Source organism: Muntiacus reevesi, chromosome 9 (genome assembly GCF_963930625.1).
Source record: "Muntiacus reevesi chromosome 9, mMunRee1.1, whole genome shotgun sequence".
In the NCBI taxonomy this organism is placed as follows: domain Eukaryota; kingdom Metazoa; phylum Chordata; class Mammalia; order Artiodactyla; family Cervidae; genus Muntiacus; species Muntiacus reevesi.
Genome location: NC_089257.1, coordinates 16,029,819 through 16,054,566, shown reverse-complemented (window position 1 = coordinate 16,054,566; position 24,748 = coordinate 16,029,819). Strand labels below are relative to the sequence as shown.

General features: G+C 54.9%; 1 protein-coding gene across 9 annotated transcripts in view; it reads left to right on the top strand.

Annotated features, from left to right (window-relative positions):
- Nucleotides 1-9,636: 9,636 nt before the first annotated feature.
- Nucleotides 9,637-24,748, top strand: part of DGKZ (diacylglycerol kinase zeta) — a 44,478-nt gene continuing 29,366 nt past the window's right edge. For 2 of the 9 annotated variants that reach the window (XM_065946284.1, XM_065946276.1), the window contains exon 1: nucleotides 20,202-20,377. In XM_065946284.1, coding sequence (XP_065802356.1) covers nucleotides 20,202-20,377 — 176 coding nt within the window. Of the gene's footprint in view, nucleotides 10,036-20,201; nucleotides 20,378-22,540; nucleotides 22,890-24,748 lie in introns of those variants that run through there. The other 7 variants (XM_065946275.1, XM_065946279.1, XM_065946272.1 and 4 more) reach the window with 7 other exon arrangements.

The following is a 24,748-nucleotide window of genomic DNA, read 5'->3' as shown; positions in this document are numbered from 1 at the left end:
TAAGACTCCATGCCCCCAAAGCAGGGGGCCCTAGTTTCAACCCCTGGTCAGGGAACTAGATCTCGCATGCCACAAATAGGATGTGAGGTGGCCAAGCAAATAATAAATAAATAATAAATAAAATACATATATATATTTTAAGGGAGACCACCCTGAGTGGGCCTGACTTAATTGGATGAAAGCCATTAAAAGAGGGACTGAGCCCTTCCCAAAGAGGAAAGGAGTCTCCTGCTGGCCTTAAAGAAGCAAACAGCCGTGTTCCGTACCACATGGAGGGGGCAGTCTCTAGGCTCTGAGGGCCTCACGCTCCGGTGGCAAGGCACTGGATTCTGCCAACCACCTGAGCAGCTTAGAAGAGGACCCCCAGCTCCCGATGAGGCCCGCACCCAGCCAACACCTGGGCACCCACCTGGGGAGGCCCTGCGCACAGCACCCAGCCAAGCTGTGCCCTGAGCGGCAGACACGAAGGTCAGACCTGTGTTGCTTTAAGCCTCCGTGTTTGTTGTAATTCGTTATGCAGTGTAGGAAACTGAGACGCCACGTCATCTGAACCTCCCTGAGCCTCCACTTCCCCACCTTGTAAGAAAAGAATGTAAATAACATTCAGTGCATGAGGTTATTGGGAATTCAGTAAGGTAAGTCATCAAGGGGTTTAGAACAGGACCCAGTGCACACTGACTCTGAGAAAGATTAACTGTGCCTTTAAAATATATGTGTGTGTGAGTCGCTTAGTCAGGTCTGACTCTTTGTGACCCCGTGGTCTGTCTATGGAGTTCTCCAGGCAAGAATACTGGAGTGGGTTGCCATTCCCTCTCCAGGGGATCTTCCCAACCCAGGGATCGAACCCAGGTCTCCTGCATTGCAGGCAGATTCTTTACCATCTAAGCTATCAGGGAAGACCCTTTTAAATTATATATATATACATAAACTAATTTATCTATTTATTTGTTTAGCTGTACTGGGTCTTGTGTGGCATGTGGCATGTAGACTCTTAGTTTCAGCATGTGGGATCTAGTTCCCTGACCAGGGATCGAACCCTGATCCCCCGCATTGGAAGCACAGAGTCTTAGCAAGAGGAAGTCCCTAGCTGTGCCTTTAGAGATAGTATTCATACAGTGAGCTAAGGGCCAAGCGAGGGGTGCTGTTACCGCACAGAAAAGGGTGCCTCCCCCAGACAAGTGGCAAGGGCTTCCCGGAGTAGGTGACAGGAAAGACTGTTGGAAGTAGGCAGGAGAGAGAAAGGGGCATCCAGGAAAGAAATGGCAAAGCCCTCAAAAGTGGGAGAGAGGGCAGGAAAACTGCAAGAAAGCCTCAAATAGTTCAGACTAGCCGGAGGGTAGAGAGCAAGAATGCCGAGACCTGAGACTGGATAGCGATCAGGGGCCAGAGCCAGAAGGCCTTGAATGCCTGGATCAGGCCGTCGACTCTTATCACACAAGCATGATACTTTCATACGCAGAAGCAGGGACTGCGGTGGGATGGCACCTGGGTCAGCTGCCCACCAGAGGGGAAGACAGACAAGACCAGACAGAACTCTAGAGCTTTGGAACTGGCCTTCAAGGCCCATCCTCTCTCCCCGTTCTCCCACAGCCTCATCTAGACCACTTGATGGGGACCTCATTGCCTGCTGCTGCTGCTAAGTCACTTCAGTCGTGTCTGACTCTCTGTGACCCCGTAGACAGCAGGCCACCAGGCTCCGCAGCCCCTGGGATTCTCCAGGCAAGAACACTGGAGTGGGCTGCCATTTCCTTCCCCAGTGCATGAAAGTGAAAAGTGAAAGTGAAGTCGCTCAGTCGTGTCCGACTCTTCGAGACCCTGTGGACTGCAGCCTACCAGGCTCCTCTGCCCATGGGATTTTCCAGGCAAGAGTACTGGAATGGGTTGCCATTGCCTTCTCCGCTAAACTATGCAGGCCTTTTAAAGCAAAGGCATTAAAGTCTGGGCTCTGGGCCAAAGCTATGATTATTATTAACAAGAACTTTTAGCTCAACCCTCTTTCCTGATTGATTCATCCATTCCCTCTATTAGTCACTCAACAAACTGCTTTCGAAGGTCCCCCAGGATTGTGGAGGCGGCTGGGAAGTGATCCAGTCATCAGGCCCAGTGTGATGGAGGGGTGCTAAGGAAATACAGAAGAGTGTCATGTAGTTCAGATTCCATGGATCAGGGAGAGCAACTTGGAGGAGGTGGCCTTTGATTAAGTTTTTTTTTAATATGTTTGTATGTATGTATTTGGCTGTATCAGGTCTTAGTTGCAGCACTCAGGATCTTTGTTGCATCATGCGGGATCTTTTGTTGAGGTGCATGGGCTCTCTAGTTGCGGTGCACTGGCTTAGCTGCTCCGCGGCATGTGGGATCTTAGTTCCCTGACCAGGTACCAAACCCACATCCCTGCCTTGCAAGGTGGATTCTTAACCACTGGACCACCAGGGAAGTCCCTTGACTGAGTCTTAAAGGGTGGGTAGGAGTCGGCAAGGTACAGAAGGGCTTAGATGTTTGGGGTGCAGAGAATATCATGCAGACATGTAGCCATGAAAAGCAGGGCTAGGACTGGGGTGAGGCAAAGGGGTGGTTAGGGTGCAAAATTTAAGGAGGCACTTGTACAGCCCTGGGAATGAGCACCTCCTTAAATGTGGCACTCTAAAGTATCACACTTGCCTCAACCTCCTCTGGCCCTGATGGAAAGTATGGCCCTTGCAGGGATCTAAAGGAAAAAAAAGTATTTTATCCTGAAGGTGATAGAGAGTTACTGAATGTTTTTAAACCAGAGAGTGAGATAATCAGATTTGCCTGTCCTGGGGCTCTAGGGGAATAGAGCGAAGATAAGACAGATTCCAGAGATAATTAGAGGGAATTATCAACAAGCTTTGACATCAAATTGGCTGTGGGGTGCAAGAGTGAGGCTGGAGCCTGGCATGACATTTAGATGTCTGACTTCGAGGCCATGGTGGCAGATAAGACCATTTGCTGAGACAGGGAATGCCGGAGGAGGAGCAGGTTTAGAAAGAAAAAGAATTCACTTTAGCACATCTTGCATTTGAGCTGCCTGTAGAGAGTTCACATTAGCATGCAAGTCTAGGACTTGGCAGAGACGGATCCCAGGCGGAGATTAGGAAATTGTCAGCATCCAGGTGGTATGTTAAAATCTTGGATCTGCGTAAAGGGAAAAGAGACTTGGGGTGGAACTACAGGGAAGGTGGGCATTAAGAGATGGTGGAAGAAGGGGAGTAAATGAGAAGGCTGTGCAGGAATGGTCAGAGAGGGGAGAAAAACTGGGAGAGGTGAGTGTCTCGGAAACTGATGCAGAGAGCTTCTGGGAGCGGAGCTCACAGCTGTCAGATGCCGTCTGAGAGACTGGGAGAGATCAGAAGACAAGGTGTCCATTTGCTTTGATAATGAGGTCACCGGTGGCTGTGGCTGGAGCTGTGTTGGGGAGAACTGGGCCAGAAGGGAGACCGGGGTGGAAATGAGAACAGGTGGGATGGATGTGAAGACTGAAGCAGACGGGGGACGCAGTGAACACACGTCACCAAGGGTGGCATCAAGAGGGGATGTAGTGGCGATCAAGAGCACTTTGGAACTGCTCTTTCAGATGAGGGAGAGATGGCCACTATTAATTCTAGAAAAACATCTTCTGCTTCACTGACTACGCTAAAGCCTTTGACCGTGTGGACCTCAGCAAACAGGAAATTCCTTAAAGAGATGGGAATACCAGACCACCTTACCTGCCTCCTGAGAAATCTGTATGCAGGTCAAGAAGCAACAACAGTTAGAACTGGACATGGAACCACAGACTGGTTCAAAATTGGGAAAGGAGTATGTCAAGGCTGTATATTGTCACCCTGCTTATTTAACTTCTATGCCAAGTATATCATGTGAAATGCCAGGCTGGATGAGTCACAAGTTGGAATCAAGATTGCCAGGGAGAAATATCAGCAACCTAGATATGCAGATGATAATGCAGAAAGCAAAGAGGAACTAAAGAGCCTCTTGATGAAGGTGAAAAAGGACAGTGAAAAAGCTGACTTAAACTCAACATTCAAAAAAAGAAGATCATGGCATCCAGTCCCATCACTTCATGGCAATTCGGTGGGGAAAAAAATGGAAACAATGACAGACTTTTTTTGGGCTCCAAAATCACTGTGAATGGTAACTGCAGCCTTCAAATTAAAAAAAACACTTGCTCCTGGGAAGAAAAGCTATGACAAACCTAGACAGGTATTAAAAAGCAGAGACATCTCTTTGCCAGCGAAGGTCCATATAGTCAAAGCTATGGTTTTTCCAGTAGTCATGTCTGGATGTGAGAGGTGGACCATAAAGAAGGCTGAGCACCAAAGAATCGATGCTTTCAAACTTGTGCTGGAGAAGACTCTTGAGAGTCCCTTGGACAACAAGGAGATCAAGCCAGTCAATCCTAAAGGAAATCAAGCCTAAATGTTCATTGGAAGGACTGATGCTGAAGCTGAAGCTCCAGTGCTTTGGCCACCTGATACGAAGAGCCAACTCATTGATAAAGACCCTGATGCTGGGAAAGATTGAGGGCAGGAGGAGAAGGGGACGACAGAGGATGAGATGGTTGGATGGCATCATCAACTCAACGGACACAAGTTTGAGCAAACTCCGGGAGATGGTGAAGGACAGGGAAGCCTGTCATGCTTCAGCTGATGGGGTCACAAAGAGTCGGAGAGGACTGAGCAACCGGACAACAACAATAATCTCTAGAAGACAAGGAGTCAACAGAGAGGGAAGATGATGGCTGATGGGAAGTGGGAGTGGAGGAAAGGAAGGGATCCAGGGAGCAGGTAGAGAGATCCACTTTGGCCTGGAGAAGCCTAGATAGAAATGGAGGGCACTGTGTGACTGAAGGACATGGAGAGACAGGAAACTGAGGGAGACCCCCTATGACTGTGAAGTTTGAGGACAAGACAATGGGGAGCATGGGGGCTGCACTGGGGGGCGAGGGGCAAAGTTTGAAATAGTTGCTCAGAAGAATGGGACCCACAAATAATTATAGGGTGTCTCTCACATGCATGGAACCATGCTACCTTGGGGCACAAACAAGACCCAGCTCCTGATAGCAAAGGGCTTGAAATCTAGCATCCTCTCATTATTGATTTGTGGCCATCTGCCAGGCATTGGACTGAGAACTTTACAAGCCCCAGTTAGGAATCAAAATAATCCTAAAGGGTGAGCATTTTTTAAAACTGAAGAACGTGAGGTTCAGAGAGGTCAAATGACTTGACCAAGGTCAAACAGCTAGTAAGTGGCAAAGTGGGTATTTGAAGACAGGGCTGGGGCTTTCCTGCTGGCTCAGTGGTAAAGAATCCACCTGCCAAGGCAGGAGACACGGGTTCAAGATCCCTGATCTGGAAAGATCCCACATGCAGAGGAGCCACTGAGCCCATGAGCCACAATTACCGACCCTACACGCCCTCGAGCCTGTCCTCTGCAACATGAAGAGCCGCAGCAAAGAGAAGCCAGCACACCCCAAGTAGAGAGGAGCCCGGCTCGCCACACCTAGGGAAAAGCCCTTGCAGCAGTGAAGAGCTAGCACAGCCAAACACAAACAAAGAAAGAAAACTGCAAAAAGAAGACAGATCTGTTTGGCTTCAGAGCTCATGTTGCCCCTCCGGCTCTCCAGCTCTCACCCCAGCACCCCTTCCACCTTCCTTCCCCCAGACCCAGCTCTTAATCTGGCACAAGACCCAAGCATACTGGGGCTTCCTGGAGCCCAGGGTTTGGCAAGCGGGTCAAAGTGTGGTCATCTGCAGTCGTGACCCTATGTCCATCCATCCCAGACAGTCCTCCCTGCCTGTGTCGGGAAGCAGGGTTACCTCCCTCGTGCAAGCCACCTGTTGACACCCCGCCTCCTCAGCACTGTGTCACTGTCCCCAAGGGGGCCCCTCCCCAGTATGTCCCCAGGGATGGAGCTGCAGCCTTCACACTGTATTATCAGCCCTGGCAGCTGGCACTGCCCCCCCCACACACACACAAACACACACACACACGTGGTGGCTTTCATGAGGCCAGTCACCCTGCTCAGATTGCCACAACAAACCCTTTGTTACACCTGGAAACCAAAGCTCTGGCAGCATACAGAGCAGCTGTGAGTGATGCCCCGGAGCTGGGATGGGCTGGGGCAAGGCTCCAATTCCAGAGAGTGGACCACCCCAGAAGCCATCTGACCAAATGGGGCACCTATTTGACGAGGGTAACAGGTGCCCCTGGGGGCACTGGGAGGGAGGAGACAGGCTAGAAACTCACCTCCAAAGAAGCCTGAGCCTCTTGGTCATCAGAGTGACAGTTAAGAGCATGCGTCTGACATTCCTGCTTCATTTCTGTGCATGACCTTGGCAAACGACCAAACCTCTCAAAGCCTCAGCATCCTCGTCTGTAAAATAGCACCCACCCTCATAAAGCTGCTGGGAGGGATAACTGAAAGCTTGCCCACGAAGTTCTTAACACAAGGTCAGTTAGGCAGTAAACACTCAAAAGGCATTAGCTATTATTTTCTGAGTGCAGAGGCGAGCGAGAAGCCAGCTGCAGCTGCAGGAGGTGGTCAGGCTGGTGGTGGGGGAGGGGGCCTTTCGTTTTTCCCTTGGATTCTTGGGAAGAGGGCAGAGCCACACAGCTAAAAAATGATGCAGTCAGCAGCCGATCCTAAGTCGGGGAGGTGTGAGGACAGAGGGGAGAAGCTTCCGTTTAAAAAGGATTGAGAGGGGAGAGCTGGGCAAAGAGTCGACCAAAAAACCCACCTGGAAACTCAGCAGCTAAGCAGCTGTGAGGGAATGTCAAATCCAGCAGAACGACCATAACTCTCGGTATAGGAGGCTACCCCGGGCCTGGCTGTTTGGAAAATTAGCAATCCTAGGGGCCATCTCAGGGGCAAAGATGTGCGGGCAGGGAGGCACTCTCGAGGGCTTCACCCCCCTACTCCCCCCTCTACCCGCCTCCCTCACCCCCCTACCCTGCGACAGGACTTCTTTAGAACTTGGCTTTCCAATGCAAGCTCCCCAGTGGTCAAGATGCTTAATGCAATTCCATTTATTCCATTCATCCAAGGTGGAATTGATAGACCAGAAGAGAGGGGGAAGGCAGAATGGAGGCAGCTGCCTTTGGGGCATTTAAAGATGAGGGAAACAGGCCAACGTGAGGCTGTTATTGTGTGGCAGGCAGCCCGTGGGGAGCGGAAAACGGCATGAGTTCTGGGGCCAAAAGACCTAGATTTAAACCCTGGCTCACCACTCACTCACCTCACCTGAGCCATCTTGGAGCAAATAAATCACTTGAATGACATCTCACGGTCCTCATCTGCAACATGGAGGAAGCGATAGCATCTACCACCCGGGCTTGTGGTGAGAATCAAATGAGATGTTAGTTATTGTTAGAGGGTGAAGGGGAATGCCCGGAGAGGGGCCCAGGAAGCAGTTACGGGGCTGTAGGAGGCAGACGTCTGCAGTGGAGGGTCAGGGAGGGCCTTATGGGGGATGTGGCATGCGAGAATGGCCATGACAGATGGGCAGGATTTCAGAGACAGGGACATACTGCCGGCAACGGGAACAACAGGAGCAAAGGCGCAGAGCAGGACGGCCACTGTAGGGCTAGTGAGAGTCGGAGGAGCCCTGAGCAGCACGGCTCTCCCCCTCTGTAATCCCTTCTCTGCCTCTGAGAGTCTGGTCCCTCCCACCTTCCGGGGCTCACAGTCAGCGGGGAAAGATCAGACAAACTAGACGAGATACCAGGTGCAGAAGGCAATGGGGCCTGGGAAGAAAAAGAGTGCCTTTCAGCTGGAGCCATCCAGGGAGACTTCCTAGAGGTGGAGGCATTTCAGCGGATCCTCCAAATTTGAAGTACAGCAACAGAAGATCTCAGATGAACGATGCTATACAGGGCTGATGCCAACTCCCAGAATATGGAGCACAGATGAGTGGCAGGAAATGGATGGAATTGGAGAATAGGATGTGGGGAGGTGAAGGCAGGCCTTGAATGCCAGGCTAAGTACAGGTGAGGTGGGGGGGCACTCAATACTGCAGAGGGAGAGTAAATGCTGTGGTCAAAGTGAGGCTGGAGGTAGATTGGACCCCCCACCCCCCCAGGGTAAAGCGATTGGAGATTCATTCCCTGTGGACCGAAACTCCAAGAGGAGAATAGCAAGACAATTAAGAGAGGCAGCTAGGCCCTGCCCAGACCACATATTTCTCGTTCTCGAAGTCAGGAGACCTCTTAGACTACACAGGTGCAGAAAAGGCTCCTTGGAGGTCAAAACGTGAGTTATGTCAAGGGATGTTCTACCAATAGCCTCTGCGGTAGAATCCACCTTGGCTAAGAGATGCGTGTGCACACATTCAAAGATCTTGAGATCTGCCAAATATGGACTGTGAACCAGGCAAATCAGAATGATTGGCCAAAGGAAACCCAGGAGAAACACCCCATACAAGTAATTCAAACTGCCACGGGGCACGACTCAGGGACTCTTCCTCTAGTCTGCCCGTTTGTCTACCCACAAGTACTGTACTCTTTTCCTCTTAATAAATACTCCACTTGCTTCGATACTGTCTGTCTTGGGTGAGGGCGCTTGGCACTGATCACTGGTCTAGGGGCTAAGATCTGGTGCTTTCACTGCCGTAATCCAGCTCCAATCTCTGGCTGGGAACCCAAGCCCCACTCCAAGCTGTTGCAGGCCACCCGAGATCAAAAGGTCAACTTCAGAAAGATGAGTCTAGGGTAGTGGATAGGAGGGATTAGATCTGAGAAGTTACCCCAGGTCCTGCCATCACCCAGACGAAAGGTTCAAGTGCAGAACACCCCAAGGACAAGAGGAGATGCTGCAAGGAGGAACCATGGGATTTCCAGGGAGAAGAAGAAGAACCTCAAAGAGACCTCTAGTCTTTCCTTCCTGAGTTGGGTTCTCCCCTCTCCAGACCCAGAGATGGATTCAATCTTCTGGGAGTCCCTGGCCCAGGGCTTTCAGGGGACAGGCCACAGGAGGCTGCAGGCTCTCCATCCCACACCCTCTGGCATCTGGGCAGGGTTCAGCAGACAGCTAGGCCTAGAGAGCTAACACTTTACCTGCAATCAAGTCCATCCTCAAATTCAAGGCATCCTGGCCCTTGTTGCCCTTCTTGCGCCCCTTCTTCAAATCTAATTGGGTCTCTCAAGTCCCGTGGCACCGACGGGGTTAAAGCCAGCTCGTGTCACCGCCCCCGCCAACATCCCCCCGCCCCCCCAACCTGCCCGCCGCCGCGGCGAATGCCGAAGCCGGAAAGCGCGGGCCGAGGGGGGTGCATCACTGCCGCTGAGTGACGGGCGGGCCTTTGATTGGCAGCTGCCGGGCGGCGGGCTACTGGGGAGGGGGCCCGGGGGTGGGCTCTGGCGGGCGCCCAGAGCCGGGTTCGTGCCCGCCGCGGCCGGGCCGGGCTCGCTCCTCCGGCGCCCGAGCCGGGCTGGAGCGGCGGGGCGGCGCCCTCCCCGGTACCCCGCGGGCGGGCGGGCGTCTCTAAGGTGGCAGTCCGGGTGCGCGGCAGCGGCTGCGGCTGCAGGAGCGCGCTCGGCGCCCGGGCTCGGGCTCCAGCCGTCCGGGGGGCGCCCCCAGCGCTCACCACGCAGCGCGCCGACACCCTCCAAGACCGCCCCCCCGAGGGGCGCGGGTGGCTCCCCGCCGGCCCTTGTCGGGCGCGGCGCCCAGCAGCCGTCTGAGCCCCTGACGTCGGGAGGGACGTGCGGGACCGCGCGCTCCCCGCCCCCAACCCCCGCCTCGCGGCCCGGGCTCAGAAGGAAGCGAGGCTGAACTTGAGCAGGGAACCCCGAAAGGCCGCCGGAGCCGCGGGAAGCGGGCGGCCGCAGGATGGCCGAGGGGCCGGGCAGCGGAGGGCCCCGCGGGGACGGGGCTGGAGGCGGCCGGGCGGCCGAGGAGGAGGTGGTGCGAAGGCGCTGCCGGCGAGGCCAGGAGGCCGAGGCACCCCGGAGCGGGGCCGCCGGACCCCCGGTGGAGGAGCGGTTCCGCCAGATGCACCTACGGAAACAGGTGTCTTACAGGTAAGGAGGATGCGGGCAGAGGGGAACCCGCCGCTTGGGACCACCCCCACCTTCCATCAAGACTCCTGGAACGCCTGCCTGGCAGGACCTGGGGGTTCAGAATCGACTGCCAGGGGGTCTCTGTCCTCTGTGTCCACGGGGGAGCTTCTGCGGCCCTTCCTCTAATGAACGTGTAATAGTGAAAGCCCTATTCATTCAACGTGGAGTTACTGACGCCAATTACGTGTCAGGCTCTGTACTAGGCGCTGAGGGGGGGAAATAATCAAGATATGATCCTTACAAACCTCTGTCTGCTGGGGAGACCCAGGTGATGCCCCCAGCCCTTCTTCTGGGGGAAAGAGGGACCCTCCCCCTTCATTCAATAGGTCTTACTTGAGCTTTCCTGGGGGCTGACCCTGTGCTAGGCGCTGGCCTGTGGAAGTGACTGAGGTGCCCTCCCTGCCACCATGGCTGAGACCCTGCTGCCTAGAGAAAGGGAAGGAACCCCCCTGTGGACCCCTCTGCCCATGCAGATCCTCCCTGGCATCCCGGCGGCAGACTGAAACTTGCCCTCTCACCCTACCTTCACCTGTGCCCGGAGGAATCAGCTGGAGCAGCGGGCCCCAGGGACCACTTCTCTGATTTGGGATGGGGTGGGGGAGGACCGCCCCTCAAGAAAGGGTGGGTAAGTTACACAGAGAAGGGATCCGAGGGGGTTGGAGGAAGAGTGAGGACAGCCCTTATCATCCCCATCTCCCAGACCACAGCCTCAACCAGGACTTGCTGCCCCTCTCAAAAGCCCCTGGCTCAGAGTGACCTTTGGGGGGTCCAGCAGGGACATGAAGTTATCTACAGTCCTTGAAGCCATCAGCCTGGTTAGAGGGGACAAATCTCTCTGTTCACAACCCCGAGGACTTGGGATGTGTGAGGCTGCCCTGCTCCTCCCTGGGGCTTCTGGGAAGGAATATTCTAAAACTGACCAGTCCTGGGAGCTTGAAGGACTCCAATTTCTTTTTAACATATATTTACGTTTATTTATTTGGCTGTACTGGGTCTTAGTTGCGGCATGTGAGATCTAGTTCCCTGACCAAGAGTCAAACCCAGGCCACCTTGCTTTGGGACCAGGGAAGTCCTGGACTCCAGTATTTTTAATGGCTATGAAACCATCAGGGGAGGAGATGAGAGATGAGGGGAGAGGACTTCACCACCACCATGAAGTGAGATGTTCAGAATAAATGGGGCAGGAGGTGAGGTTCCCGTGGCCCTACTTTCACCGTCTGAGGCCTGAAAGGAATCAAAGGTACCCTGGACTACAGTTCCAAGTTCTTCTAGAACACTGTGCTGAGAGAAGGGCATCATCTGTCCCCTAGTTGCAGAGAGAGGGGACCCTGAAAGTCTCCTGGGAGAGGAGAGAGAACAGAGACTGATGGGTGATGGGGCATCGAATGGAAGAAATATTACTCTGGGAGTCAGGAGGCCTGGCTTGTATTCCCACTTTTGGCAGTGACTTGCGTTGTGTCCTTGAGCTAGACACACACACTCTCTCTCTCTCTCTCTGGGTCTCAGTTCTTCACCTGTGACATAAGAGAGTGACCCAAGGTTTTCCTTAAGCTGTGGGTCAGGACTGAACAGCATCTGGAGCTGAAAAGGAAGCCAGTGTGGAGTAGAGGCTTAGGGGGATGGAGGCAGAGAATGACCCAAGGGCCGAGAAGATGCTATGTGGGAACACACACACACTCGGAGACAGACACGAGGGCTGGGATTGGCCCAGGGCGGCTCCTGAATGGAGGGCGCTCCCCAGCCCAAACCTGAGGCCTCTCGTCACTAAGGACGCAGGGTCACCAAGCTGTGGCTCCCCTCTGACTGTGAAAGGATGGGGAGATGGGGAGACCTCTGGGTCACCTGTGTGAAGGCTGCAGAAAACAGCGTCATGGGGGACTCCAGCTGTCGTCACCCCTGGACAGATCAAGTGAGGCGCCTCCTCACACCCGGAGGCAAGGCCAGAAGTCTTGTCTTAGGACCAGGGCAGGATGGAGCGTCAGGGCAAGAAGGGTGGAGGAAGCCCTGAGAAAGAGACAGGGACCCCAGTGGGAGGACTCAGCCCTCCCCTGTGACTGTCGTCCAGGCCGCTGGGGGCTGGCCAGAGCTCAGGCCCGCCGTAGGCCTTTCCACCTCCTCCGCCTGCCTGCAGTTCCATGCAGCTCTGGCTCGAAGCTAAACCTCCCACCCCGCTGTGAGGAGCTGCTAAGAAAAGCAGTTGAAAGCCATTCACTGAGAGAAAAGGCTTTTAGACAGAAATGCGGGGGCAAAAAAATTCGAGGGCGAGGGGTGGCAGCGGAAGTGGGATCGGGCCTGGCTGCCTCTGACGTCAGTGAGGACGGGGGTTTTCAGCAGGACAGTAGGAGCTTTTAGGGCCATGGGGGTTTCTGGGAAATAGGTTCCCTTCCACTCCGCAGCAGCTCCGGGGGTGTGGGCTGGAAGCAGCCCTGGCAGCTGCTTCAGGGGGATGGAGAGGCGGCAGGTTTCTGGCAGGAGAAATTCTTGGCGGGGAGGGAAGTGGGAGGACACCTTGTTTCTGCCTCTGGGCCTGAGGAAAACTCCCAGGCACTCAAGGACTGAGCTCAAGGCCCACTGGAGGGTGGCCTCCAGCCTAGGGGAAGCCAGGGGTATAAGAGACGCTGGGTTTGGCCTGAAAGGACCAGTCAGAAGATGCGGAACTTCAACCTCTGGAGAAAAGCCCAGTGGATCCCAGACCCCAGATCAGCTGAGGATCTCTTTTAAAATTATTTCTAAAGCCCTCCCTAGAGATCCTGATACAGAGGGTCTGGGCTTGGGTCTGGGCATCTCGACTTTTAAAAACCTTCCCCAGGTGGGACTTTACTAGGTGGTCCAGTGCCTAAGACTCCGTGCTGCCAATGCAGGGGGCCCAGACTCGATCTAGGGAACTAGATCTCACATGTTGCAACTAAGGTTCGGCACAGCCAAATAAGTAAATAAATAAGATTAAAATAAACAAAAAGAATTTAAAATAGTAAAATGGGTGGAAAAGAAAAACCTCCCCCAATAATTCTGATAGTCAAGTAGGTTTGGAAACCACAGGCTTTACCTATAGAGAAGCTGGAGGAGATAGACAAAAGGTAAAAAGTGAGCTGGATCATTGGGGGTGTGGCTGGCAGGGGCATCCCTTACTGGATGCTGCTGTGGCCCTCGAATTCCAGCTGGTTCGAATTCCAGCTCTGCCGCTTCCTAGCTGGGTAAATCACTTTCACCTCAGTTCAGTCACTCAGTTGTGTTCGACTCTTTGTGACCCCACAGACTGCAGCACGCCAGGCCTCCCTGTCTACCACCAACTCCCGGAGTTTACTCAAACACGTGTCCACTGAGTCAGTGATACCATCCAACCACGTCATCCACTGTCGTCCCCTTCTCCTCCTGCCTTCAATCTTTCCCAGCATCAGTTGTGGCCCTAGAAGGACCTTAAAGGAGTACCAGCACCTCTGTCTGGAGCTGACCCTGGGCCAGACACTGTATGAGATACAAGTATGAGATAACATTCTTCTCTTGACAGAAGTATGATTCAGTCCAGGGCCAGGCAGTAAATATTTCCAGCTTTGCAGGTCACATGGTCCTGTAGCTCTGCTCTGCCATCACAGTGCAAACGCAGCCGTACACAATATGGAAACCAATGAGCGTGCCTGGATTCCAGTAAAACTTTATTTATAGGCACTGAACTTTAAATTTCATATGATTTCTACTGTCACAAATATTATTCTTTAGCTTTTTTTTCCAACCACTTAAAATTGTAAAGATCATTCTTAGCTCACAGACCCACAAAATCAGACAGTGGGCCAGATGTAGTCCACTGGCCATAGTTTGCCAACCCCTGATCCAGCAGATGGGCATGAGATGAATACTTGGGAAAGACAGCTGATGGTGGGCATTAGGAACAAACCTGGGCATTGAGCACATTGGCACATGCATTGCACTGAGAGAGACAGTGTGATGCCCGTGCATACAGTCTTCAGGGTCAGAGAAATCTGGGTTCGAATTCCAGCACTGCCGCTTCCTAGCTGGGTAAATCACTTTCACCTCTGACCTCATTTCCTCTATGGAAAATGGGAACAGTAATACCTATACCAGAAGGTGGCTGGCAAGATGAAATAAGACATGTAAAGTTCCTGACTTTTAGCAGGAGTGAGACGGAAGTTAGATCGTCTACCCTCTCTAGCTGGATCTCCTTGTGGGTTGGGGGTGCAGGGCAGGCCAGAAAGGTCCCTTAACAAGGCTGGCCTGGAACAATGGATGCTTGGTGAGACCCGGAAGTTAAGTGAGAATTCAACAAAGGGAGGGCTTCCCAGGTGGCGCTCTTGGTAAAGAATCCACCTGCCAATGCGGGAGACACAAGAGGTGCGGGTTTGATCCCTCGGTCAGGAAGATCTCCTGGAGAAGGAAATGGCAGCCCCCTCCAGTGTTCTTGCCTGGAGAATCCCAGGGACAGAGGAGCCTGGCGGGCTATTGTCCATGGGGTCACAAAGAGTCGGAGATGACTGAGCAACCGAGTGCAAGAGCAAAGATTGAGCATGTGTGCATGAACCCAGACTGCAGTCCTCACCGCGCCCCCTCCACCCCTACAGAGAGGCTGGGGGGAAGAGATCAGGGGTGCCAGCTGGCAGGGGAGGGTGCCCCCTGCTGTGGGCATGGAACTGCGGGTACAAAGCTCCTCGAGGGAGGGGCACCTGATCCGACTCTCCCTGCTGCTATTTACCAGAAGCTAAAAATAACCCAAGAGTGACAGGGAGATGGGGCCGATTTGTAATTTAAATAGCAACAGGATAAAGCAAGGAGCTGCAAGAGATCACATTCTGTCCTGAATTAAAAATGCAAAAACCGGGGGCAGAGAGCTGAGCTGGAGCTGGAGGAGGGGGCCCACTGCCAGAGGAAGCCGGAAGCTGGGGGGTCTATCATTTTCCTTCCTTTGGGAAGGGCGGGGGCCCAGGCCCAGTCCGGAACTCCTTCCTCCCCTCAGGGACCTGAGGTTCTTGCTGACTAGTGAGTCAAAGGCCGGCAGGGAGGGCTGTGCCCAGAGGTGGGGCCAGGCTTATCTCTAAGGCAGCTGTGTTGGGATTGGGATTCCAGAAAGTGGGCCTTATCAGACCCTATTTTGGCCCAGGGTGCTTGAGACAGGCCCTCTCAGCATCCCATGTCCCCCACCTCTTGCACCAGCGGCCTTTCTGGAGGGGAGCTGGAAAACCAGTTCCAGCAGATGCATTGGAACAGGTTCTTCTCTGCTGTGCTGCTGAAAAGGCTTCAGGAAGCCTGAGCTGGAGTCTCATTTTCACTTCCATCGGTGCCGTTGCAGATCAGAGCATTGAGAGAAGCCCTCAAGGATCCAGGTCTCAAAGACAAATTTAGCACAGGCTAGGGAGGAAACGTGTCTTCGAGGATGCACAAAGTGGGTAGAGAAGGCATTGGGAACCCATTTGTTTTCTGCTGGGCCCCTCTGTGCAAGAACCAGGGTTCTTGGCCTATGGATGTTTGGGGAAGGACGGCTAATCAGGATTCATAGAGTGAGGGAGAATCCGAGGACCGCTGGGCAGCATCTTACAGATGAGAAACTGAGCCTCAGAGACGTTAAGCAATGTGCTAAGATTCCACAGTCAGTAACTGGGAGAGTCAGCATCCAGACTCAGGTCAGTTTCACTCCAAAGCCCTTTGTCAGGCTTCCAAGGCCTGGACATTCATCCTTAGGGATCTTTCCTTCTGACTCTGCACTAAGTGCACAGATCCCTGGGAGGGATAATAGCAGAGGGGTGTGGGGGCTGGGAGGTGGTTCTGCAATCAGAGCTTGTGATCCAACAGATGGGGATGAGAGGCTTGAAGGGCCTGCTTATCTTGCCCTGAGAGGTCTGGTGCTACCATCCAGGCTGGAAGCAGCAGGAAGCTCCTGAGGGCAGATCCAGCTAACCCCAAGCAAGGGCACAGACACCTAGGCTCCTCTCCCCTTCCCTGCGCCCCACCTCCCCCAGCCTGGGCACCTGGGGGGTGCCGAAGGACAGTTTCCAAGAGAGATCGTGGTGTGAGAGACCACCCATGACTCTGGAGCCACCTGTGCTATATTCACAGCTCTCTTGCCCCAGTGGGAAAGGGCCCCCAGGCCCTCCTCCAGATTTCCTCCCACACATGACTTTAATGAGGCTACCCAGAAGGAGCCTAATCAAAATTCCATCTGTCACTAGCCAGTAGCACCTGCAGCCCAGCTCAGGTACATCTGTCTCCTCTGTGGATCGGCAGGTGTTTGGGGGCTCTAGCTTGCTCCCAAGGACTCCGGCAGGTACCTGGATCACAGACTTAGCTGCTGGGAAGGGACGTGGGCTCCAAAAATCCCCCATGTCTCACCACAGCCACTCATGCAAACAGGAAGCCAGCTCCCTCCCTCTGCTCCGCCTGTTGGGCTCCTATATTCAGCTCATTTCAACTTCCATAGGAAGTTACTAAGCACATCCTATGCATCCAGCACAGAGCCAGAAGCAACCCTGGGGTCAGGAATCCTGTAAGGAGATAAGACTGTGTATGCATAAAAAGTCATATAATGGAGGAGTACCTTGGGGGAAAAAAGATGAATGTCAGAGAGACATCAGTGGGGTAGGAGGACTAACTCTAGAGCAGGACTCGACACTTCAGTCTCTCAGTCATGTCCGACTCTCAATCGTGTCCGACTCTTTGCGACCCCATGGACTGCAGCACGCCAGGCTTCCCTGTCCATCACCAACTCCTGGAGCCTACTCAAACTCACGTCTCTCGCGTCGGTGATGCCATCAGCCATCTCATCCTCTGTCGTCCCCTTTCACTTAGTAGGTCTTTATAAAATATGTGTCGTATGAATGAATGAATGAATGAGTGAATGAGTGGAAACCTGGAGATCAGGGAGGGAGATTCAAATGAAACTGTCAGAGCTGGACAAGATTTAGAAACCATCTGGTCCAACCCAGAGATATTAAGTGATTTGCCCAGCATTGCACAGCAAGCTCTGGGGTTTGACCCAACTCTTTCCACCTTCCCGTTTTTTTGTTGTTGTTTTTTTTTTTGCTTTGGGGACTGGGGTTTTGCAAGATGGAGGTTCAGATTGGCCAAGCTCTATGGGCAGATGGGGCAAAGGAAGCAGCATAAGCGGAATGGAGTGGCGGGGTGAGGGCAGCGTGTTAAAGGAAGTGTGAAGAAAGAAGGAAGAAATGTTTATTGAGAACTTACTGAGAGGCAGGCACCAGCACGGTGTGAGCTGAGAGAAACATCTCTGCAGGGAAAACTTGGACCGAGAGGCCAAAACGAAAGGAACCAGAACATAAGGAACCCTGAAGGTCAGGCCAAGGAGGTTGGCTTGGCTGGTTTTGAGAGCAGAGACTGTCCAGACCGTGGGTTTCGTGTTTGGTGCCCTGGTACATTTCTTTTCCCCAGTTCCCACTCGCTCATCCAGGCCATGGAAAGTAGAACACCCCATCCTCTGGGGCCTCGACCAAGCCCAGAATAATTTTCTTACCCAGATTCCTCTTCCTGTGAGTATCTGCGTGGATTCTGAGGGGTCCCCAGCTCCCCAGTGCTGGCACACCTTGTCCTAGGAACTGCCAAGGGCATTCTCCCTGGCCCTGTGCACCTGTCCCTTCCAGCCTCATCTTCCCCACCCCACCTTCAAAGCACCGACAGCTCCAGTGAGTACAAGCCCACGGGGACCGTGGTCCACAGCCAGGCTGCTCTATCTCTCAGAGTCCCCAGCCTGCCTGGCTTCCCCTCCAGGAGTCACATTTCCTGCTTTCTGCTGCTCCAGGGCTGCCAGAAGCCTCACTGAAAACAAGCCCAGCCCCATTTCCTCTGTTTAACTGTTCAAGTTACTTCCAGAATCCCTGGGGGGTGGGGGAAGACAAGGCCCTGCAACAGCCTCCTTCTAGTACAGGCCTCGGCCTGGCTGGGGCTTTACACAGGCCTCTGTTGGGGCTTTACACAGGACCCGCCTTGATCGAGGCAGGATGATGGGCTGGAGGCAGAAGCCCTGGGAAAGGGGGTGCCAAGCCTCAGTGGCATTACCTGGCTCTGTCCCCAACCCCACAGGGACAGTAGGATGTCTTATTCACGGGTACCGACTCAGGGGTGAAAGTCTTATTTCTACCACTCACAGGCTGGGTCCCCTTGGACAAATGAGCTTAGCCACTCTGTGCCTCAGGTTCCCCATCAGTCAAAGGGGGGAAATAACAAGATCTATGTCATAAGGTTGTCACAGGAATTCAAAGGTTTGGGGCACAGTAATGTCCAAGAAATATTAGCTATTTATCATTATTATTATTACCAAGTATTACTTATGCATGACATAGTGTGATTTATGAAACGAATAGCTGATGAGAAGTATTATGTTCCAGTCATGAGGGCCACAAAGGTGATTACAGTGCCAGACGGAGCTTTCTTTCTTTTTTTAATTAATATTTGTTTACTTATTTATTTGGCTGTGTCAGGTCTTCTTTGCGGCACGTGGAATTTTAGTTCTGACATGTGAGATCCAGTTCCCTGATCAGGGATCAAACCCTGGCCCCCTGCATTGGGAGCCGCTGGACCACCAAGGAAGTCCCCAGATGAGGTTTCTAAGGGCTGTACATTCATTCCTGTGTCTGCAGGTTCTGTAGTGTCAATATTTATTGAAGTGACCTGAACTGACACCGTTTCTGTCCTCGAGAAATTTACAGCCTTTCTGGGGTAACAAACACATATAGAGCTAAAGAACTAATTATAGAGCAGCATGATTAAAGAGTGCTTGAGGAAGGTATGATTTCCATCCCAGAACCAACCCTAATAATAAAGAGTAAGTATATGCCTTACTATTTATTTAGCAAATTCTCAGAAATGGCCTCAAAGTCCACCCAGCGTGGCCTCTTTGCTATTCTTTAGACACATCCAGTACATTCCTCCTCAAAGGACCTTTGCTCTGACTGTTTCTTCCACTTGGACTGCTGTTCTCCCAGGAAGTCACATCTTTTACTCTCTCAATTCATTCGAATCTGTTCTCAACTGTTGCCTCTTCAGGGAACATCTCCATTATCCTCCTCTTCCCCCTTCACCGTGGCTTCATTTTTCTCTGTAGCTCATCTCATCTCATCCCCTGACATTCTTTCATATATGATTTGTTTAGAATAGAATTTAAGCAACAACACGAGGTTAGAGCGCGTGCTCCTTGCACACTGCTGTCCAGTCTGATCTGGAGCCTGATGCGCAGAAGGCACTCAGCAATTGTTTACATGAATTAATTTATAAATCCTTTTGCCTCTTATTTAATCCTCCTAAAACTAGGAGACGCAGGTTCAATCCCGGGGTCAGGAAGATCCCCTGCAGAAGGCAATGGCAACCCACTCCAGTATTCTTGCCTGGGAAATCCCACCAACAGAGGAGCCTGGTGGGCTACAGCCTATGGCGTCGCAGAGTCCGACTCGACTTACCAAAGAAACGACAACAAAAAACTCCAGGAGCTTGGTTATTACTAGTGCCCCCTTCCACGTTACAGATGAGAAAATAGAGGCTCAAAAAAGCTCCCTGACACGCGTGTTCCCTAGTCTATCTATTTATAGCCTACCTTATTCCTAAAAGGGTTTCAGGTGACCTTGGAGAGACAGACCTCTCGGACCAGGGTACACAGCTGGTAAGGGGCAGAAACAGGATGTAGGACCACATCATCTAGTTCCATTCCAGTTACCTTTCCATTCCGCCACATTCTGTGTGCCTGACCCTGTGTTAGGCGGTGTGGTGCTCACAGGGCTGAGAGGAGACAGCTGCATGCAGGCTGGGCATGGTCCCAGGGCACCCGGTGGTGGTGATGAAGGGGGCGGCCTTGGCAGGACCAAGAGGTGAAGATCAGAGCTGTTAGGCGGAGAGGGAGGCCAGACGGGGGCCGAGGTTCAGATCCCAGCCTGGGCAGGCCTGCCGGCTGCCTGGCAGCCTCTGACTTGGTATTGTCTCCTGACTGCTGGGCCGGGCTTGTCCTCACCTGCCTCTCGCCCTCTCGGGCTGGCAAGCCCTTCTTGCCAGCCAGCCTCCTGCCCTGGCCAGCGGAAGGCGTCTGTGAGGCCTGTGGTCCTCTCCGGGGCAGCCGGCCGGCCTCTCGCAGGGCCCCCGGGTCAGGAAGTGCCGAAAGAGGAAGAGAGTCGCCGGGCAGGATGAGCGCACGGGGGGCCGGCCGCAGTACTGGGGGAGGCTGCGATGAGGCTGCAGCTCTTGGCCCCGCGGAGCTTCTGGCGACGGAAGAAGGGGAGCGGCCCGGGGCTCTGAGACAGATGTGGCGCTACCGCTCCTGGGACGTCCCACAGATCCCAGCCGAGGTCCCCCAGTCTCAGTAGGTACTTGGGCGGCCTGAGAATGGACACGGGGACCTTTGGCCCTCAGTCCCTCCATGAGCCTTTTATCTGGGGTAGGGGAGTCAGCCGAAGTGGGGTTGCCCCTCTCCCTGTGTCCGGTGGCTCTGCAGAGGCTCAGAAAAGGACAGAGGGCTTCCTGGCAGACTAAGAGGGGCTCTGATGTTGGAATTGTTGGGGGGCAGTGTGGCAGGGGGCTGAGCTTGCAGAAGGCGGAGTCGAGGGAGCTAACAGCAACGGGATCTGGGAAGAGAAGCCCCCACGGGAATGTGGCAGTGGATGTCTTGCACAGAATCAGTAGGGTCTTCAGCTGCCTCTGATCTCCCTGCTGAGAGCCTGGTCAGAGCCATTGGCAAACTTTCCCAAAGGGTCCCAGGCACCCGAGGAGGACCGTGTCCAGCCCCCTGGGGGATTTCACTGCTGCTCTGGCACCTGCTGCTGGTGGGAGCACTCCAGGGGGTGGTACCCCATGCCTGGTCCAGGCCAGGAGGAAACTCGAAGGAAGCTGGGAGAAGGTTCTGAGCTTCTGGATGGTGACTGTTGGTTTCAAAAGGCAGGCTTGCCCACATGTCACAGCTCCCAGCACTGGCTGTATGTGGCTGGCAGAGGCTGGAAAATGGGCTGCCAGAACCCCAGAGAGGGTGAAAGTGAAGTGACACAGGATGTGGCTTTGCAGAGAGGAGTGCTAACAGAAACAGCGGGCACCTCATATGGGCATCAGGGTGGCAGTGCTGGAGGGAGAAGACCATACTCTCCAGACGCCTGGCCGCCCTGCAGGAGCTATCAGAGGCAGCGCCCGAGCTGCTGATTCTCAAGTGTGTGTGTGCTGGCCTTGCCAACCACAGGTGACTGCTCTGGTTCCAGCGGTTTTCCTCATCTCTAGAAGGGGACAAACTTTGCTGTCTGAGGGGGTGTGTTTGTATGTCTGTCAGGTACACTTCTAGGTGAGTAAGGTATATGGAGCGAAGCCCAGGTGACTCTGGTAAAGAATCCACCTGCCAAGGCAGGAGTCACAGGAGACACAGGTTCGATCCCTGGGTCAGGAAGATCCCCTGGAGGAAGAACTAGCAACCCACTCCAGTATTCTTGCCTGGAAAAAATCCCGTGGACAGAGGAGCCTGATGGGCTCAAAAAGTCACAAACTGTCGGATGTGACTGAGCAGAAACGTACGAGGTATACTTGAGGGGGATGCAACGTGTAACCATTGTCCTGGGTTATATTTGAGCATAGAAGGCAGACGTGTGTGTTCGCTGACGGCATGTATGTTGGGGAATGACAGTGCGGCCCTTCCTCTTGTCTACGTATTTGTGTGTGAGAGACGTGCAGGCGAGTCCTGTGGTGTAAGAGATCTACAGGCCCCCTCGCAGGTTGTGCTGGGAAAGTGCCATGTACCGGGAGTGTGACAGGGCTAGAAACAGCCTTGCAGAGATGCGCAAAGGCGAATTTGTGTAACAGACGTGTCCCCGGTGTGCGCGAGGGTCCTAAAGTGACTTGGGTCCTGGTATAAAATCTCTGAGGTGTGAGAAGCTGGGGGTGGGCAGTGCTCGACGAGAGTAATGGGTGCGCGTAACCGTGTGTGGGGCGTTTGTTTCCGTGCGTGCCGGGGGCGCCGTGTGAGTTTTGTTCCCGTGGGCGTGATTCCGGAGAGCCGAGCGAGTAGGGGTGGAGCTGCCGTAAGTGGCCGTGACGGGCGCCCGGTGTGCGAGAGAGGCGTCTACTCCCTGTAGTCGTGGGAGGGGCGGTGGCGACAGCCCCCCTCGCGAGTGTGCAGTTGTGAGCGTGTGGGTGGCCCGGTGGGGGCGGGGCAGGCGGGGCTGAGAGGAAGAAAACAAGGTTGCGCGTGTCCGGGTTCGCGGGCCGCGCGGGCGTGTCAGGCTGCAGACGCGATCGGATCCCGGCGGCGGACCCGCTCTGGCTCGTGGGCGGGGCATCGGGCTCGTGGGCGGGGCCTCTGCGGCCCCACCCCCTCTCTCGGCCCCGCCCCGCCCCTCTGGCGGCCCGGGCGGCTTGCGGCTCGGCGGGCCGCCGGCAGAGGGCGCGGCGGGCCGGGCGCCGCCGCGTAACCGAGGGGGCGTGCTCGGCGGCGGGGCAGGCAGCGGCCCGGCCAGCTATGCGGGGTCCTGCGGCCGCAGCTGGCGGCACTTCCTGGAGCGGCGGCGGCCGCTTCCCCGGCACCTGGGCGTGGGGCGCGGGGGCGCGCGGCGCGGGGCGGGCGGAGTCAGCGCGCGCCATGGCCGAGGCGGGCGCTGAGGAGCCGGCGTGCTGAGCCCCGGCCGCCGGCCCGGCATGGGCGTCTCCCGCGGGCCCGCCGCCGGCCGGGGCTAGGGCCGGATGGAGCCGCGGGACGGCAGCCCCGAGGCCCGGAGCAGCGACTCCGAGTCGGCCTCCGCCTCGTCCAGCGGCTCCGAGCGCGACGCGGGTCCCGAGCCGGACAAGGCGCCGCGGCGTCTCAGCAAGCGGCGCTTCCCAGGGCTGCGGCTCTTTGGGCACAGGTGAGCGCGGCGGCGGGAAGCATCCCTCGGCCACCTGGTGTTGACCCCGGGCGGGGTGTCCCTGCGCGCTGGCGACCCGGGCTGTCTTGGCGTTGGGCTCTGCATGGGGGTGGTCCGCCCCCGGCGTCCGGCCACTGTCACCGGGTGGGTGGGGAGGTGTCATTCTCTGGCACCGGCAGCTCAGCGCGCCTTCTCTGGGGTACTGAGACTGGGGCGGCTTCTAGCTCTCCAGCAGAGAGGCAGAATCACGTAACCCCCTGGCACTAGCGGATCGGGCCCCCACGACTAGTCACGATCCCCTTTCTTGGCACTGATGGGAACCGGGCGCCCTCTGAGCCTCCCGGCCCCAGGGAGGTGGGCAGTCACGTCGTCGTCGTCACCCTGGTCCTCCGGGTGGCCGGGTTGCCTACCACCGCGCTGCATGGCATCCGCAGAACGTGGCCTCCTGGATCCTACTGTCACGACCCATGCCTGTCCCCGCAGCCCTGGTCACCGATTTAATCGCTGGGCATTTTAAGCTGCTCCTTGGGGTGGGGGGGTGGGGTAGTCTGACCACCTGTTCTACACTGCTCTGATTTAGCAGGGAGGCCCCGCAACCTCTGCTGGGGAGTAGACACATCCCCCTCTGCCGCCATCTAGTCCTGCTGGGAAGGGGATGGGGTGCTGGTTCTTTCAAGCTCTGTCTCGCCCCCTCCCCCAGCACGCCAAATGTCACCATCTTGTGCCTGTGACAGGGCTTTGACCAGGACTCTGGGGGAGGGTGTGGAAAGACTGAGTGGAAGGCGCCAGGGGCCTGTGTGCTGGCTTTGGCCCGGGAGCCGCTTCCTGCCCCTGCAGTCCGGGTGTAAGGTGAGAGGAGGTGGAGCCCCGTGAGTGCTGCCACCTGGCTCCCTGGGCTTCCTCCTGGCTCACCCTGGCCTTCTCTCCAGCGGCCGCGGAGCTTGCAGCCAATCAGCTCAGGACCCCAGAGCTAACTCAAATTGGACTCTGACCACTTGGAGTGTGCCCAGGGCCTCCTGCTCACTTGCTCTCAGTTGTCCAGGCTTCATGGTACTGGGGGCCCCCCACGCCCCGAGCTTTGCCCTGTCCCTTCCCCAGAGGTGACCTCACCCACCAATAACACGGGCAGCTTTTTCCTGTACAGGTTGGCGTCCCTGTGATGCTGACCTGCTCCCTCTGGCTGCCCTGCCCTAACCAGGGCCCCGCTCTTTGCCCCTGCACTGTGTCGCCAAGCCCACAGATCTGGATCCTCACACGGGCAGGTGGAGCTCCCTCCGTAGGCCCTTGTGAAACCGTGCAGGCTTCGGTGTCACATCAAACGGGAAAGGGCGCAAAGCTACTCATGCCTCCGTTTTGTCACCCACAGCCCTGCAAGAGGGAGCAGTTGACACCCAGCTCCACAGGATGTAGCCTCCAATGTTCACAGGCTCGTGGCGGGGGGGGGGGGGGGGCTCCGCCAGAGGCTTCCTGTCCCTGCCCACAGGGCACAAGTGTCAGGCTCTTCTGACCTGTGGCTGTGTCCCTCGTGAAGGGCACAGGTGTGCGCACATAGCAGCGAACCCTCAGGAGGAAGAAAAAGAAGCGGGAGAATGGCGGGTACCTTTACATCAGTCTCTCAAATAAGCAGGATGGGTATCAGCCTCTCCCGTTTTTATAGATGAGCGGAACACAAGCTCAAAGAGATGAGTAGTTTGCCGAGAATCACACAGCAAGTTTAAGAGTCAGAGACAGAGTTTGAACTCTAGTCTAATTCCAAAACCCGCATCCTTTTCTCTCTACCAAACAGAGCGTCACAGTGACCTCAGGACCTTTAGGAAGTACAGATTCCTAACTCTTACCTGGGCATGTCTGACTCGTCA